Source organism: Aptenodytes patagonicus, chromosome Z (genome assembly GCF_965638725.1).
Source record: "Aptenodytes patagonicus chromosome Z, bAptPat1.pri.cur, whole genome shotgun sequence".
Taxonomy (NCBI): Eukaryota; Metazoa; Chordata; class Aves; order Sphenisciformes; family Spheniscidae; genus Aptenodytes; species Aptenodytes patagonicus.
In genome coordinates, this window is record NC_134982.1 from 221592 (window position 1) to 240137 (window position 18546).

The following is an 18546-nucleotide window of genomic DNA, read 5'->3' on the forward strand; positions in this document are numbered from 1 at the left end:
AAACACATGCCTTGCAGCAAGGATGGTGGCATTACCCCCCTGCTCAGCAGTGAGACTCTGCTCAGCCTCTCCTCCAGCAGAGAAAGTGAAACCTTCACTGAACCAGCAGCTGGATACAGAGAGGGCCAGTGACTAGCCACCCTCCAAGTCAGTAAAAAATTAGTTCATTAATAAGGTACTACACTTCCAACGTGCCTGTGCTGTATTTGGGGCCACTACTTGCTTTTACTTTTCCATCTGATAAGCACGCATGTCCCCTGAGAGCTGGATGGGCAGGGAGACAAGACCAGCACACTTAGGACCATGACAAACTTACACTGAGGGGTTTTGCGCAGCAAAGGAGCCGTAATTTCTGAAAGGGTCAGCCAAATAAAATGTGAAACTTTCTTTGCCCAAGATCAAGTAAAATAGCAATAAACAAACAGGTTAGTCATTACCAGGAAATCTCTGCTTGGACAAGACCAACTTCCAAGCAGAAGAATCTCAAAAGGGAACCAGCAGAAGCATCACTCCTGGAGTAATGCTTGGACATTGCAAATCGGCCCTGGAAAGAGAGAGAGGTACCCAACAGGCCTTTTTTATTACTAATATCCAGGAATCTTGAATTACTCAGAAGATAACAGAAGGAAAATCCCCAACATCTGGAGGACTAGGCAAGAAATGCTAGGTGAGAAACATTATTATATTAATTGTCCCACTAAATCTTTTTTTTCATCTTTATTTTTGCAGGTCTGGTGTTTGGAAAAAGCCATGGTCCTCAGAAGAGCTCCTCCCCCTTTCACCTAGTTGAGTGGATTTCTGCCTGTCAAAAGGAACCATTTACCTGGAAGAAAAGTTACGCTTTCCTGCCATACTCAAGTGTGTATAAACTCTGACACAGAAATGGGTCTAGAGATTACGAGGCAGTTCAAGACCCACTATCCCTTAAACTTTTCAAGAGATCACTACGAGAGTTAAATCAATCCTCCAGTTAAAACTGAGTAAGGCCTACTGCTAAGTAGCTGAGCTCCACTGAATGGCTGTGGCAAAATGAACTCCCATGCGGACACGTAGTGCCAGTCATGGGGGCAAAGGCAGTGTGGGACCTTGCACTGCGCACATCTGACCTGGGAAGTGGGCTGTGGCCACGGAGTGATTTCACATCGTGCCCAACAGCTTTCAGATGACTTGTCAGTAACTTTTAGCGTTTTGCCTCTTGGCAGCACCAACAATGACATAAGTTACTGGTTCACAGCATCCCTTGCAGGTGCAAGACAGTGAAAAGGGAAAATAAACAAAAGTATTAATAATGGCTGTGAAAATTTAACTTTTATTATCTGTTCACTGTATACAAAACACCATTCTGCATAGTGATAACTCATTTGTTGTACAGTTGACAGTGCACATCAACAAACAAGTGTTAAAGAGGTATACACTTAATGGAAAGGGCAGTGATGGCCAGTGTACATTACACGCTAAGATCCTGCGACGCCAGCTGTATGTTTTAGGATGAAGTACCTCATAACCACTCCATATGCGAGTAATATAAATGGGATAACAAGCATTTACCCACGAACCAATTTAAGAATGAGGATGAAGAGAGAAAGCAGAACTAATGTATCCGATACACAATTTCCAGAGTGATTAAGAAGTTTTACAGAGGTGGCTGAGAAGGATCCATATTTTTTCAAACACTTCCATTTTTAAAACTGTTAAAATTTAATGATAAATAACAGAATCTCACAAATCTTTAGGGGCAAAATGCTCCACATTTATTTACATATGAAATGTGTTTAATACAGTTGTAATGGACATAGTGTATAGTAACATCTGACAGCAGCAAGACTTTTAAGAAACCAAACAATTACTACTGTATATCATGCAGCTATCTATATATACACAATTTGTTTTAAAAAAAGGTACAAAATTTTTTTTTTAGGGATACATACAAGGTATAAAATGCAAAAACAAACCAAAAATATAACTCTCACAGAGAACTATATATGAAAGGGACAGTATGGTACCTTTCCGTACTTTGTGAAAGCGTAACTAGTGATATTAGATACAAGTTTGAAATGGCTGAACTAGCTTCATATGGCCTGTGCTAAAGCTGAAAGCCCCAATTATACTTACGTAGGCTGGTGTGTTAGCTTCTTGACAGTTGTGGTTGTATGTAACACTGAGCACCAGAACATTTGGCATTAGCATACAGAGCTGGGAAACACCAACCCCTGTAGCAAGGGTTAACTATTTTCTTTCAATAACCAGAAATAAAGGAAAATACATAATGCTGTGTACTCACTTCTATATAATGTTTAATAAATTACATGACAAAAAACATCATCAGTATAAACCTATTCCTCTAATTACATCTTATGGTTAAATCCAGAGCAGCCCAGCCCTTTTGTAACAATTTGAGCTTTGATCACAAGCACCTGATGGCCTAAAAAAATCACTTCATGATACATAGAGTTGTGCAATTATACTTTTCAAAAGTACTTTATCATTCTAGGGGGTCTGCACCTGTTCTGGTGTTGCCACCTAAAACCAGCACTGCATTTTACATATGCAGTGGTACTTTTTCTTCTTTTTTTTTTTTTTAATATATATTTTTTAAGAGAAAGTTTAAAAGCTTCCTTAGACATTTAGAAGCACAAGTTCTTAGAATTTAAAATCTCCCCTTAGCTTGCTTCCCGTCCTCACTCCCCTCCAAGCGCTGCCTTCTGATGCACTTCCATTAGCTTCTTTCAGAAGCATTCAAATAAGAAACAGTTTAAGAGAACCTAAGGAACTGCCCCAGCATTCAGAACTCTGTTTTAAAGAAACTTACTAGAAAAAAAACAGAAACAAAACAGAAAAATGCAAATTTTCCACTAGATACCAATACAAACACATAACAAAGAGTATAAAAGTTATTAGTTTAAATATATACAAACTCTTTTCAACTCAAATACTGCTTCAATGGTTTTGAGGGTATAGACAATGAGGTGAAGGGGACACTTTTATGCAGAATATATTGCAACAGCCTGAACAGTACTGTTAACACTATTATACCTTGAACTTTCTGTAGCAAAAATGTCATTAGTGTTCCAATGTGGAGAGAGATTTCTGCGTCCCAAATAATCTGATCACTTTTCAGCTGAACTCATTCTTTTTGACTTAATGAAGGCCATGCCATGTGTTCTCATATGAGTGTTTAAGGCCGCTTCAGTTTCAAAAGTCTTTGCACACACTTTGCATCTTCTGTCTGATGCCATACTGTCAGATGATTCATCCTCGTGATTGGGTTTATTTTCTTGCTGATTATCCTCCCCAGACCCATTTTGTTTTGATACTGGCTGAGGCTCCTTCAGCTTATGTACAATGAAGAGATGTCTGGACAGGGACACGTGAGATGTGTAGCAGAGTCCACATTCCCTGCATTGGTATGAAGAGCCATCAGATTTATGCTGAGGAATATGTTCATGAAACTGGAGAAGATTTTCTGTTGTAAAGCCACAAACAGCACACTTGTGAACTTTAAAAACATTTATCTTTAGCTTCTTCAATGGCTGAGTGATTGCACCTCGTGGAGGCCTGAATTCCAGTACAGGTTCTTCCAATTTACGCTTTGGACTAGGAACCTAAAAAAAGCCATAAATGGTGTATCATGTAAGCATAAATACACAGTTCTTTTCATAACTATTTGTGACTTGCAAACTTCAAAAACTTTCCCTTGGTAGATTCCAGTACAACTTTGATAAATACAATATTTGAAATAACACAAGCAAATATATGTTGTGCATGTTGGAAAACTAGGGGTTTTCTTTACTGTAAATTGCACTTAAAATTTGCTTTGTCACCTCTGACAGAGCTACAGTATCTAATACACTGTATAAACTTGAATAAATATTTGCCAGCGTAACTGCATCCAAGTACACACACCAACGAGACTTCAATTGTGTATAGAATGTAGAATATCAATCTAGGAACTTTTAAGCACTACCTTCTGGAACTCCATTTTAATTACTTAATATTATTTCATGCCTGAAATTTGACTTGATGGATTATCTCCTGATTGTTAGTAACCAAACTAACACATTGCCAAAGGGTGAATCAACATGCACAATTTTTTAAACTAACTAAACTGATCATTTTTTATATTCTCCTTGTTGTTCTTCTGACATGAATATTCCTCAAGAATCCTCTGCATCCTATGTAGCTCAGAAATGCTCCATGATGTTTATGAAGACAATGTATACAGCTGCCATATTTTCAACACTTAAGTAAGAAGACAATATGTTGGGCTGAAAGAGAGTCATGTAAAGGACAATAGTACATTTTAAAAAACAGATATGTTTGCGTCTCTGCTGTCAGCTTTGGACAAAGGTGAAATTCTTTATCATACAGCACCCAAAACACTTTAAAAATGTTGTTAATCTCTGCATGTACCAAGTCTTTGAATAGCGCTGTCATCTTATTTTTGCTTTGCTCCTAACGCTCATCATCAATAGAAGAATAGAATAGAATATTTCAGTTGGAAGGGACCTACAATCATCATCTAGTCCAACCACTAGCCTGACCACTTCAGGGCTGACCAAGAGTTAAAGCATGTTGTTAAGGGCATTGTCCAAATGCCTCTTTTTAAGGCACTGACAGGCATGGGGCATCGACCATCTCTCCAGGAAGCCTGTTCCAGTGTTTGACCACCCTCCCAGTAAAGAAATGCTTCCTAATTTCAAGTCTGAACCTCCCCTGGCACAGCTCTGAGCCATCTCCATGCGTCCAATCACTGAATCCCAGGGAGAAGACCTCAGCACCTCTTCAGGAAGCTGCAGAGAGCAATGAGGTCACCCCTCCAGCTGCCTTTACTCCAAACCAGCTTTACTCCAAACCAGTTTTGCTGCCCTCCTCTGGATGCATTCAAGGACCTTAACATCCTTCTTAAATGGTGGGGCCAGAACTGCACACAGTACTCCAGGTGAGTCCGCACCAACGCCAAGTACAGCAGGAGATCCTACTGTATTTCAATCATCAGATTGAAAGCAGTTTCACTGGAAAATTTATATCAAATAAGCTCAAGGCTGGGTATTTGGAAGAAGGTCATATTGCTTCTACGTAACCTGTAGCTTTTCTATAGCTATGAGAGGACCTGGTTGCAGAGGATTTGAAAGGTGCTCTTAAAGCAAACCACTAAGGGGTAAGTTATATTCTCCATCATTCAGTGATCAAACCAAACAGAAAGTCTTTCCAAAAACATGTTCTAGTTCAAGCATGACAGAATTTGTTGCAGGAACCTTTGAGACATTTTTTGGGCTCTACTTCACAGAAGATCAGACTTCTATGGGATCAAAATATCTGCATCTATTTAAAGATCCTGAATGTGTACCCACAAAAAAATTCATTCTCAGTGACTGAATGAATCTTCTAAGGGATTACCTTTGTGTCTTCTTTTACTTCCCTTTCTTCCATATTGGTTGATTCAGTCATTTCTTTCACATCAGGGTCTTTAATGCCATGCATCAACTGAATATGTTTTTCCAACATTAACCGCTTGGTAAACGTACGTCTTGAATCTGGGCAGTGCCTACATAAACACAAAGCAGACAGGCACAGATCCAAATGTCACGCATTAACAGTAAGTCATAGTATTCTGAAGAATATAAATAGAACTAGTAAATAAATCCAGACTAGAGTACAATCTATTAAAGATAGCGACAATATTTTTCCAATCAATTGCACAGGTAAGTATTATAAGAAAATGAGCATAATTACAAAATAAAACTAGAAATGTTTGAGCAATTTATATTCAGAGCAAATGAGAAGTTCTCTGAAGATAATATCCAAAATGGTACAAAGTGTGAGTCAGAATAAAACCTGGGAGCATCCAAGTTTGTTTCTTAGACCTCTGCTAACATCACCAAACTGTACATTGTATTAGACACTTTCCCAAGTTCTCCTTAATTTAAATTTCATAGGGAAAGCAATCACCTTCCATGTAGGATGAATGCTAGCTCCAAATGACACTTAATTCTGCATTCAAATCCAAATACTTTATCTCCTTGGAACTAGTAATTCCTTCTCAGCTCCCTTTCCAACCTTAAACTAACCAGCAGAACAAACTTGTCTTTCACAATCTGTGGTTTGTTCTCCCACACAGAACCAGCTGCATCACTTCTAAACCTCTCATGTGCTTTTGGGGAGTGTATTTCTTCTGAGCTCCAATGTTCTAACATATTGTACAGGTGTCTGGAGGAGGGATGGCCAAACAAGAACTCTAGGGGAGAAGTTAAAACTGTAATACTCTAAGTCTCCCTCCTAAGGTTTTAACTTTTTAAATGCTGTTTCATTGAACTTTATTTAAAAAAAAAAAAAGAAAAAAAGACAGTACTGTGGGCATTCTGAAATTAAAACAGAGAACCACAATAAGCTTTCTGCTCCAAGGGTATGCAAAAAACAGGCACTCGCTGCTTGTCATATACTGAGAGAAATAGTGTCTAGGCTAGCCAGCTCATGTAGGTTGAAGTACAAATTAAGGGTACATTAGAAACAATCTGATGCATGGGTTGTGTCAGGCAAACACGGTGCAGGGAGACAGGAGGTTATAAAGCACTTTGTTGGAACGCTATGCATGGCAGTCTCAAGTTTCCACACCCCTGGGCCGTGTAGGCCTTGTGCTTTCCGTAACAAAGCAGAGATCATACTACGGCAGGGAAGGGACTGGTAAGATCTCAGCCACAGAGAATGGCTACTGCTTGCAGCTTCCTTTTCAGACCTTCAAACTCGGTTCCACAGCATGCAAACACATACATAACTACGAATGAAGAGATACAAGAGAAAGTTTGTTTTATATATCTTATCTGATGGACATGGATTTTTCTATTAAATTATGTATTGTCCCTCCAGCCACTTAAACATCACTAAGGATTTTTTAGATATTACACACTGTTTTATGTATGAGAAAAATACTACAAATACTAGCCTTTGTAGATTAGAAGAGTGGGCTATATATTTGAGACACTATTGAAAACCAAGTTCACCTCTGTAGAACTATCAGCCATGCAAACTCTCAGCTCAGTAAAGTTTCAGATTTGCTTGCCAAAGCCCCTAAAAGACAGCAGACTTCATGTACATGCATTCTCAGTAGCCTGCTATGTTTTATGCATGCAGGATAGCCTAAATAGTTTGGCCTGTCTATGTATCTAAATACCTGATTCATTCGAATGAATGGGACACTGGCTTTCATACAATCAAGAAAAGAAATTCAACTAACAATGTTTTTTGTTGGTTTGTACTCTGTTTCTAAATAAATAAAAGTAGAACTTACGAGCACGTATAAACCTTCCTAATGCCTTTGTGCTTGATACGATTGTGACGACATAAACTGTGGGATGAACTGAAAGATTTGTCACATTGTCGACATGGATGTTTCTTCATTTGCTTCAAAAAAAGAAGAAAAATACATTAATTAAAAATGCTCAGTAAAAGTAGTGCATGTCTTGAACCTTTTAATAATCGGAAAGAAACATCACTTACCAGTGTCTGGTACTATATCTTCAAGTACACACCACTCCTACAGCAACACTGCAGAAGTCAGAGGACCTGGACTTCTTTCAAAGCAGTGTGGCCAGCATGAGTTACACACACATCTATCACCAGTTGTAAACCGGTGTCACAGACCGTGGATGAAGTGAATTTCTTCCACCAAAGAAGCAAGGAAGATCAGTGGATTATTTCTGGATCAGTAAAGGCAGTACAGTGAGAGACTTGCTTTCACTATAAAGTAACCTTTCCCTTCCCATCACCAAATTATGTCTGTGTTTGCTGATTGAGAGAGCTTATCAGTCACCTACAAGGAGGGGTGAAGAGCACATAATAAGGACCAAAGCAAAACATCACGAACGCTGACACGCTAACAGGGCTCAGAAAAGTCAGGAAGAAATGAGAGGTATGGTCCGATGCCAACTTGAGGGACATCTGTTTGGGGAATTCTGTGGGTTTTATATTACAATTATATTAGAGTGGAAAGAGAAAGAAAAGGAAGGAAGCTGAAAAGGATGGAGTGGTCTCCATCTATGTCATTCCAGCTGAACATGGCCACAGGAGCTCTAGTATCTGAAGAAATAACATCTCCAAAACTGCGGACTATACAAGCCCCAAGAATGAATGAATGACATGGTCCTATCCCTTAAATTCCATCAGTCCTAGAATTCAGTTCAAAGGGCACGTCATATCAACCTGAGTAGCTGCAGTAAGGAAATGGAAATATTCCCAATCAGATTTCCTGCTTCATTTCACAGGTAACTAGATTATTCAAGCTCATATCTGTAATTTTTGCTGTTTTTGCAGTAACAAGCAAATCGAAACAACATTTTGGAAATTAAATCCAAACACTGACCAAACAAATCTAATTGAAGACCTTTCCAGATTACTTTTCATAGAATCATAGAATCAAGGTTGGAAAAGTCCTCTAAGATCATCGAGTCCAACTGTCAACCCAACACCACCACGCCCAGTTTACTTTTCAAAACTTTTTTTTTTTACTTTTCAAAACTTTTGTAAAAAAGTAAACTTTTTCCAGTTTACTTTTCAAAAATCCAGTCAGGGCCAGGATCCCACACTCATCATTCAGTATAATGATTCCTGCCAGAATCAACATGTCCTGGGTCTGAAAAAGAAATGGATTTTATTGGAACCTCCCAAAGGAAATCCGGATCGCGTGGACCCAGATTTCAAGTGTTCCAGTCTGAGGGAGGGCTCATGCCTGCTAGTCAGGTACAAGTGAAGGAATGGACAGTTTCATACAATCAGTCAAGTATCTAGAAGGAAAATCACGTTCATTGGATTACTTTTTCCTGCTCTAGCAGTGATCATAGTTTTCCTTCATAGTGTCAATAACATTCTCTTTCCTGCATTTACTGGGAAACTGAAAAAAACAAATAATATAATTTTATTCTACTATTCCAACTGGGGCCACTGAGCAAAAGACTTGGATCAACACTTGAAATGGGACCCTTCTTGACTCTTCTGGAGAATCCACCCAAGACCTGTCCCTGTGTTCCAAAGCACTCAATAGCAAAGATCTTCTTCATGGAATAATGTAAAGGGTTTGGCTCACTTATTCTTACCGTCTGAGGAAGTGACAAATTCCTAAACCATGGAGATGCACAATAATCCACATGGACATTTTAATATGACGTAAGTCATTCTCTGGTGCCTAACATTAATCTGTAGTAACAATAATAATAAAAAAGAATTCTCAGTCCTAAATACTAACAAGCTCAAGCCATACAGAAATGCTTAAGGAACTGAAAAACATCCATCTTATATTTGTGCTCTGAGTGCTGAACTTTATATTGATGTTCATACTCTCCCTAATGGCTACATTGCTCAGGAACAGCTACAGACAAGCCAGTGGAGATCTACAGAGGTGACGTCATTACCAAAAATTATCATTCACTGCAAAGTTTGGAGTGAATGGTAGAAGGCTTGTACACAGGAAAAAGTGATGTCTGGAATGGCTAAAGGAGTAAGAGCTTTTACAGTGAGATGAGAGACCTTTTCCTATCAAGACCAAAATCACATGGAGTGTGGGGGAAGGAAAGAAAAGCCGTTTTGAAAGGTCATTCATGCAAATGTGAAGCAGCCCATTAGGAAACACGATATGGTAATTTTATTGGGGCTAGTCAAAATAATGCTGTTAGAGGCGCAGTACTGTTCAACCTAGACTTTTTTTCCACGTTTAAAGGCCAATTAAAATAAAAGGAAATAACTTATTTCGCTCTTAATTGTTAAAGGAGGAAACCTGACAGTGTTTACACGTAGTGCATACTCATTAATGCTAATGCATTAATCAGTACATTTTGCAGTATGGTTTTGCAGCATGCTTATGACTGCAATGCTCTGGGAAGAATTTATAAAATAAAGTAAAATGTGAAGTCATATTAGGGCTTCTATCAAGAAACAGCCCTGCACCATGCTGTACAAACATACAAGCTCAACCAAGGCAGCCCACGTATCTTTGCTGAGGCCACAGCACAGTGTAGATGCATCAAGCGCCTAGTCAGAAAAGCAGCACGAGGATTGTGCTCAGTTGGACCCAGTCCCTCTCAGAGCACCAGGGGCACTACTTGGGGTAACCATCCATGACACCACACTTGTTCTAAATTTGTTGGGAAGATTCTGGATAGAGACCCAAATAGGATTTTGGATGCATTAGTTTCTGCAATGGCAGCCAAAACCAAAAGAACTAAAAAATTAGTTCTGTAATTAGGTGCAGCAGGACCTGTTGTACAGCATCTTGTCTTTACAGGAAGAAAGAGGATGTTCAATTAGATGCACAGCAAGTCGGAATTGGTAAAGCAATTCCTGCTTAGAAAACATCTGTCCTTTCATAGAAACACACCTACACACAAGTCCTAGGAAGCTCAGTGTATGTCTACCTGGCTGAGTGCAGACATACATGATCCAGTTTCAAGCCAGGAGTTGTACAGACTTGTTAGAACCACCCTTTGTCTGAGCTAATAACATTTTTTTTTTTTTTAAACCAGCACTTTTAAGATCAGTCAGAGAGTCACAAATTTGGCTACAAATTTTCCTACCTTACAGCTGGCTTACCTTCAACCAGCTCAGGAAGAGGATACAGAATCTGTCTATCTGTCTGTGTAGACATTTCCCAATAAGGTCTGGAAACTCAAGAATCTGTCCAAAGAGGATATACATGGCAATACCTCTCCTATGAATATCTCTGAATAATCCAGCCTGGGATCAGCTAAGAAGAGTTACAGCTCCAGACTTTCACTCTGATCCTGTGAAAGCAGCAATTAGAAGTTTGAAACTAATTCTCTTCAAATACCTTACATGACAATGGACTTTGTGAATAGCTTATTTAAAGTTTTTAACAAACATTCTGCATAGATCATTTTAGAGCATTTAACCCACATCTATAATTCTTAAGAAAAACAGACTATAAACTAATTGCATTTTTTATTAAACCCATATCACATACTTAGTTATCTTATGCTCATTTCTAGTCTCTCTACAATAAAATGTATCCATAAAAGTTTAGTTTTTGAATATAGTCATTTTGAAAGCTAACAATTACTGAAAATTTCGAGAGGTCTGGAAGGAATGTAGCAACTGGTCTTTATCATCCATTTCTGAAAGACATGGAGTTGTATTTCTATTCATTTTAATATATATATGCCTCCCGTGTTATTCGAGGAACTGCTTGAATAGGGATAAAAAATAGCACATAAATGTAAGCAATGAAACAGGCCTTTAGGTCAGTATTTGAGTGCAACAATTATCTAATATTTCATAATAAGGACTGTTCTTGAGGTAACATTGCACATTCTTATTAAACATCAGCGATAGAAAGATACATATTTAAAGCTAATATTTAGAAGGATTATCAATGTGTTACTAACCTTATTTTACATGCCTTCTGTCACTTTGCTGTAGATGTGATCAGAGATACCATTCTCTAGTTTGCTCTGAAGTGACAGTTTCATAGGGAGGTTGTGTTGTTTTGTTTTTAAGAATTGCATCAATGTAAAATGCATCTGGTCTTAAACTTATTTCTGTTTGCTGGTAAAAGCACTGATAAGTTAATATTTGGACTAACAGGCAAAACAGAGTGGACCAACAGTTTATATGCTGCTAAAGAGACTGATTTTGACAGAAAATTAAGCTATGATTGTGTGAGTGTTACAGGATCAGAAACAAGTATTCAGTGCATAGGCATGCCACAGGGACTGTAACAGATTTTATGGAGTTTCTTTATAGACACTGCCTAGCAGAAGTGTCAGGAATATACCTGCTAGGCTTGAAACTGAAGTAATTAACAGTTCTTCTGTGACTTCATAGAATCATAGAATAGTTTGGGTTGGAAGGGACCTTTAAAGGCCATCTAGTCCAACCCCCTGCCGTGGGCAGGGACATCTTCAACTAGATCAGGTTGCTCAGAGCCCCGTCCAACCTGACCTGGAATGTTTCCAGGGATGGGGCATCCACCCCCTCTCTGGGCAACCTGGGCCAGTGTTTCACCACCCTCAGTGTAAAGCATTTCTTCCTTATCTCTAGTCTAAATCTACCCCCCTTTAGTTGAAAGCCATTCCCCCTTGTCCTGTCGCAACAGGCCCTGCTAAAAAGTTTGCCGCCATCTTTTTTTATAAGATTTTTGAATATAGTCATTTTGAAAGCTAACAATTACTGAAAATTTCGAGAGGTCTGGAAGGAATTTTATTTTCAATGGACAGAAATGGACAGAAATGCAAAAATAGTCTTTTAAAGCAACTGGAGAAATCAAATGGAGACCACATGATCTCAGCTGTTTGTCTACTTTTCATGCCCTCAAGCTGTAAAAGGAGAACCAGGTAAAAGAAAATGCAGTTCTGTGAATCATAATCCTTTGGTTTTGTGTGTTTCATTCCAAGGGGGACTGGCAATGTAGCTACAGGACTCTACAGCAGGAAGGCTGAAAGAATGGAGTGGGAGTTATGAAGGCAGGAGGAAACATGGAAATAGTCTTCTGTCAGTCAGGCTTGGGTGCTATTTGCTTGAAGTTGTCATAAGAAAATTAGAGATGACACTCAGTAGTCTGGCATTTTCAGCTTTTCCATAAAATGTTTATAAACAGAATAAAATAATTTGCACAACAGCTTTAGAGATAAGCACTGTAATTTGAAGGGATACAGAAACCTCTGGAAATGTGCTATCATTTATTATAGCATATTAGCATCCTGAAAACGACAGATTTTCACTCAGGATGATTCTTCTCCACTTAGACAAAATAAGTCTGTTATCCCTTCCAGTTCTGCTCTTAGATTAGCACAGTACATTAGTTTAATTCCCTGCTTCCCAACTGAGGAAAGAATCAGACCATTTTCACTAGCACACAGCGAAGGACAGGACTGGATAGCAGACGACTGCTGTGTCTCAGCATCGGGCTGGAGCTTGCTACAGTCTGTCTCAAATGCAGCTAAGAAGGTTCCATCTTAGGATCAGTTTCACTATTGCCTACCTGCCAGTCTTTTTCATTTCATTTATTTGGAAAAGCTATGGGATGCAGCAAGGACATCAAGCTGTCTTTCTGCTGACTTGAGCATTCCCATATTTCACTTTCAATCCATTTTAAGTAAGCTATCTCAAATCCAGCTGCTTTAAATACAAAATTCAACGTTCAACTCAGCTGACTTGTTGGCTAAACCTACAAGTGTAAGATTTGAGCAATGGCTCGACCTTAGAGTGAGTCTACCTTTAAAATGAACTGCTGTTTGGCACTCGCTGGACCAATAAAACAAGACTCCATTCCCTGAGTCTAACAGTTAATGAATTTTCAAGAGAGAGAGGGAACTGAGAGGGCACAAAGGAAGACATGAGAACCTGGGTCAGATTAGATGACTTGAATGAAATACTGGAACATCTTTCACTCTTCCCATCTTGAAGAGATTTTGGTACTGGATGAACAAGCCTACAATTAAGTAAGAGCGTGTGGATTTTCTCAGTAGAACTATGTAGAAAATGACAAAAAGTAACCAGCCAAAGAAAGAAAGATGAAATAGATATAAGAATAAAGAACAACAACAATGGAATTAAAGGAATTATTTGCAAAAACACAACTGAATTTGGAAAAAAATGGCTTCATATTGCAGGTTTAATTAACTTTTTTGTAATTGAATATTACTCATTTACCTTTCCATGTTCTTTCCTCATGTGAGAGATGTAAACGTCTCTCTGAGTGAAGAGCCTATCACACTCCCAACACGTCCAGCCAGGATTAGCGACTTTTTTAGGCTCTGCTTTCTTTATGGGAGAAGGAGATTTCTTCTCCAACTTTTCTGTTCCGTTGACAGATTTTGTGTCCTCTTTGTTGTGACTGGCTGAGTTCTGAGTTGTGGGTTTAGTACTGAGAGGCAGATTTATCCCCAGGTTTGGTGGCCCCTCAACACTTTTCAAAGTTCCATGCATAGACTACAATAAAAGAGAAAAAAAAAAAGTACAAAACTAACATAGATGTATACACTTGTATTGACAAAATGCAAAGACCCTCTGAATCAAAAGTCTTCATTTACTTCTTTGTCATACTATTATTAGATCACATTCTTAACTTAAAGAAACATGATTAAGTAAAGGCAAGGCCTAGCATAAAGAGAAACTAGCCAACAACACTAAGAAACACCATCCGTAGCTAAAGAGAAGTCTTCTTCAGTGGCTAGATATTTTCACAAAAAAGAAAGACTTTGTAGTTTAAGTTTAAACTGTTGTTTAATAGGGAGGAAAAAAGGGCTCAAGAAGTACTTTAAGTTAAGTTTAATTTCTCACTTTACTTACCTAACATATTAATTGAGCATCTCCATTTCAAACTACGTGACTAGAGATTTCCAAGAAGGAAAGGTTTTTACTGACAAATTTTGGCTTGGCACATTGGTAAATAAGACAAGAAAAGGCAACTCTGGAAAGATCAGGCAACTATATTGTTTATGATATATTAATATTTTATGTTGAGGCTGAGCTAAGCCCCGTCTTACTCCATGCTCAGGTTACGAGCACCCTAACTTAGGGCTACATTGCTAACAGTCCTTAGAAGCAAAGGTGTGCAGGGCTAACGGGGTCCCCAAGACCAGGGGACAGCTAAGAGGTGTGTAACAAGCGTTTCTCAAGCACCCTGCAGCTCTCAGGTAGTGACCCTTCCTCACTGATTTATTTCTAGACTTTAAGTAAACAACGAGTAAGAAGGGAATAACTCCACCCTCTCCTTCCCCAATTTCTGGAGCCAGTGTCATATGCTGGTGTGATACCTCAGCCTACCAAAAAGATGACTAGTTCAGGAAGACCTGGGCTTCAGCGGTGTGTCTGAGTTTCATATACGAACATGGACACAACAGGAATGAGTCAGCAGGCTTCTGGGCCAACAAAGATGATTGCAGCCCAGACTTAACATACTGCTGAACATGGATCCACTACCAAGGTCTCTTTCACATCTAAAGACTTGCCCTTTACAATGACAGTGTTCTAATCATCTCACCTACTGACCTTTATTATAACTCTCCTGGATGATGTGTCTAGCCATCCCAAACATAATTATTTTTCCTACAGGTAATCTCAGAAACAAAAAAACATTCAATACATTCTTGATTCTCAAAATATAAGAATACAAATCTGATACTCCAGTATAATACTTCAGTATGAAGTTCTTTTGTAAATCCTGTGGCTTTTGGGACTACCCGCTGGCTCTACAGCAAATATCAACCTGATCTGTAGAACATGTTCTTCTATTTAACAACTTTTAAAAGAAAAGCCAGTAATTTAAAAAACTAAAATGTTATTAAAAAGCAAAGCACACAGGACCAACTGACTGCCTCTAAGAACAAACTGAAGTTGGGTAGTTAAGGAGGAAGTTGCCTTCAGTATCCCATTGCACCAGGACAAGAAGAAAGAAGCACAGGGTAGGGGAGAAGGAGGTTCCTATACTTTTCAGGCAACTGAAGATTGACCTGGAGATTCCATCCCAGCTTAACTTGTCAGCACGTAAAATGTTAGTGCTCAACTTTCTAAATGTCTTTTAAATACAATACTTGAAATTTAGTTTCTTATTTGAAAATAAACAAAAAGCATTAAAGCATAACATGGAGTCACAGTGATCACAGCACATATCACCAGCAGAATGGGGAGCGTTACACCTCTAGTCCAGACCTTCACCACCTGTTCTCACTGGCTGTTAGAAATTTTCTTGCTACAGGAAAATGAGACATACATTTTGCCAACAAGAAACATTCACATCTGCAGGAATTATTCTAGGTTATTTTTTGTAGCTTTAAATAAACTTCTTCTGAGCTTCTTTCTATCCCTTTCTGTTCTATTTTCATCTAGGTCTTCTCTGCCTTGATGGTTTATGTCTAGCCATACCAATTACTTTTTGTGCAGCTGGGCTGAGCTCTGCCCTTGTCTGGCACTCGTCCTCTCCCTGAGTCCTTTTCTGTTTTTATCTATTACTGTTTTTTTAATTCTCCCTTAACTGGAGTCCAATTTATACTTTGCTGCTGCTGTCCCTACTACTATACACACATCCTAAATGTAAAAGCTCTAGCAATTCTGAATAAAAGCAGTCATACTGTTACTGCACGTGTATGTTCTAATCCTCTAATTTTATTCTCAAAAATGTCTGAATCGTTTATAGTGAAACATGCTAAAAAACCACAGGTTGAAAGTACAAACACTGGCATGGAACACTAAAGCCGAAAGAGTTAAATAGTGCCCAAATTGTAAGTAACTGAGAATAACTTTATAATGAGAGATGCTGAGCAACCCTAATTTATGTAAGAATAGCTTCTGGCCCTAACTACAGTCAGATCATGCTCCTAAAATAGTTGTTTTCAGGTCTTAAAGAGTAGTTACGTACAGTTATAACAATACTTTTACAATAATACCTGAGTCAAGAAAAACTAATTACGTAAATAAGACATACAGTGCAATATATGGAATTTGCCTGTTTACCTAAAAAAAATAAGCAATACAAGTAGATTAAGGGAAATAGAAAATAGGACTTTGCATTGCTGTATGAGAGGACCATTTAAGATATCTGGCATAAACGTAAGACGATTCTTACAGTAAACATGAACTAGTTCAGAAACAAAGGAAATATCCAGTCCTTCCAGTATTTCTGAACGTCTTGGGTCAGCCCTTCCCTATCTCGTCCTCAAGTTTAAGATTGGCTTGAACACCCAACTGTTTTTTCAAGACTTGCAATCTTGTTTTCAACACAACTTCAAGATTTCTGAGGTTACAAGTGCCATAGTTGAGACTAAAATGCAAAAAGATGGTTTTAGCAGACAAGAAAGATGTCTGGTTTTCCACTATTCTGTATACAAATTTTACTAAGTCTATGTGTCACTGCAAGAGAAACCCATTGAATTAAGTGCTACCATTCTGGATTGCAATACTTTGCAATGGTGTAAATAACTTCAACTGTTACCAGGCACCAGAACATGTTAATAAGGCATAAGGAATTACAGCACTGCTAACAGATTTGCTATATATAAAACAAGGTAACACAGCATATTTAACATACACAGCCAACAAATTATAGCCAGGGGACTGCTGATTCTTAATAACCTCATTTGCAAGGATGACAGTAAATCTTCTTCAGTTATAAGGGTATTTATGAGAAAATCCACTTCAACTTTTTTCCAAAGCATGCATGTGTTCATGTTCGTATGTAAACACACACACAAATAACCTCTACATCTATTCAAGAAACATACTGGTTCCTACTGGTGAGTTCTGAACATCAAAGGTTTGATTTTAAAATGTACTCAGCATTCTCAACTCCTAACAACTGGAATAATACTTAGAATACTGTAAATAAGGCTCAATACTTATTAAGATTGGACTAACTTACTTCACTATACCCATTATTATTTTGATAAAATGACCTATTGAATGCAATGAACTGAGATACTCCTGGTATACCAAAATCAACATTCATATAGAAAAACTGAGTTAGTGATTACATCATAGATACACTGAAGATGACACGAAATATAACATTTTAACATTTGAGAACATTATTCACAGATTACTCTTTTGGAATTATTAACATCTCTCTCTTTCAGCAGTCTTCTTGTTATTCTGTGCCTTTTTACAGTATTTTCTCACAGCATATATTGCATGACAAATGGTATCTACGAACGAAACAAGAGAAGATGCCTACACACCTTGATATGATCCATCATAAGCTGTTTCTGTGCATATAGAAGAGAACAGTCTGGACACTTGAAAACAGACACCTTCTGGTTTTCAATGTGCTGATCAAAGTGGCGATAGAGCAAAGGTTGTAGAGTAAACACAGTGTCACACATAGAGCATTTATATATTATTCTAAAAACAGAAGTACAATAAACAACGTCAGTCATGTTGATGATCTATTTGCAAGAATCATGATGTTAACTTTTTTCCTCAGCAGAGATAAGACTTGACATGTTTAAGCAATCATTTCACACTGCCTGAAAAAAGTTAAAATTAAACTAATTCCAAACATCCTCCAATTTCAAAATATGGGAGCAGTAGAAAAAACCACAAAAATAGAAAAAAAAAATTAAAAAGTGCAAACAAGAATCCAGAAAACAACAGCATATGCCAGTTACATATATAACACCAACATCTGCTTAGGATACTCTGAAAGTTAAGTGTCTTCAGTTTCTGAACTCACATTATAACTAAAGGACAATATACCTGTTTCAGGTTGTAAAGGCATTATGTTTCAAGGAAGTGATTGATTTGATCATAATTGGTAATATACTTCAAGATAAATTTATTTTTGGCAATGTATGTGGTTTTGAACCTCCTGAATGCCAACCCTAGACTCTGTTAATGCTCTGAAGCTGAAACTTCACAGGATGGTATTTCCCTGTTTTGCAATTACATGCCTTTAAGAATCTGTCTATTGAAGCAATGTAGAGACACCACCAAAACCACAACTTCCTCTCTCAGAGCATATGTGACTTTCGAAATTAGTAACCTAAATCTCCCATTCTAATAGGCAATATTCTAATCAAAATTATAACAAAAGCCATTTATGTTTTAGTA

General features: G+C 38.1%; 1 protein-coding gene across 7 annotated transcripts in view; it reads right to left on the reverse strand.

Annotated features, from left to right (window-relative positions):
• Positions 1-1289: 1289 nt before the first annotated feature.
• Positions 1290-18546, reverse strand: part of LOC143172475 (zinc finger protein 532) — a 51345-nt gene continuing 34088 nt past the window's right edge. For all 7 annotated transcript variants that reach the window (XM_076361986.1, XM_076361985.1, XM_076361982.1 and 4 more), the window contains 5 exons: positions 17676-17838; positions 13654-13932; positions 7286-7398; positions 5398-5545; positions 1290-3602 (listed from right to left, as the gene is read on the reverse strand). In XM_076361986.1, the coding sequence (XP_076218101.1) occupies positions 3108-3602; positions 5398-5545; positions 7286-7398; positions 13654-13932; positions 17676-17838 (1198 nt within the window). In that variant the 3' untranslated portion in view covers positions 1290-3107. The remainder of the gene's footprint in view (positions 3603-5397; positions 5546-7285; positions 7399-13653; positions 13933-17675; positions 17839-18546) is intronic.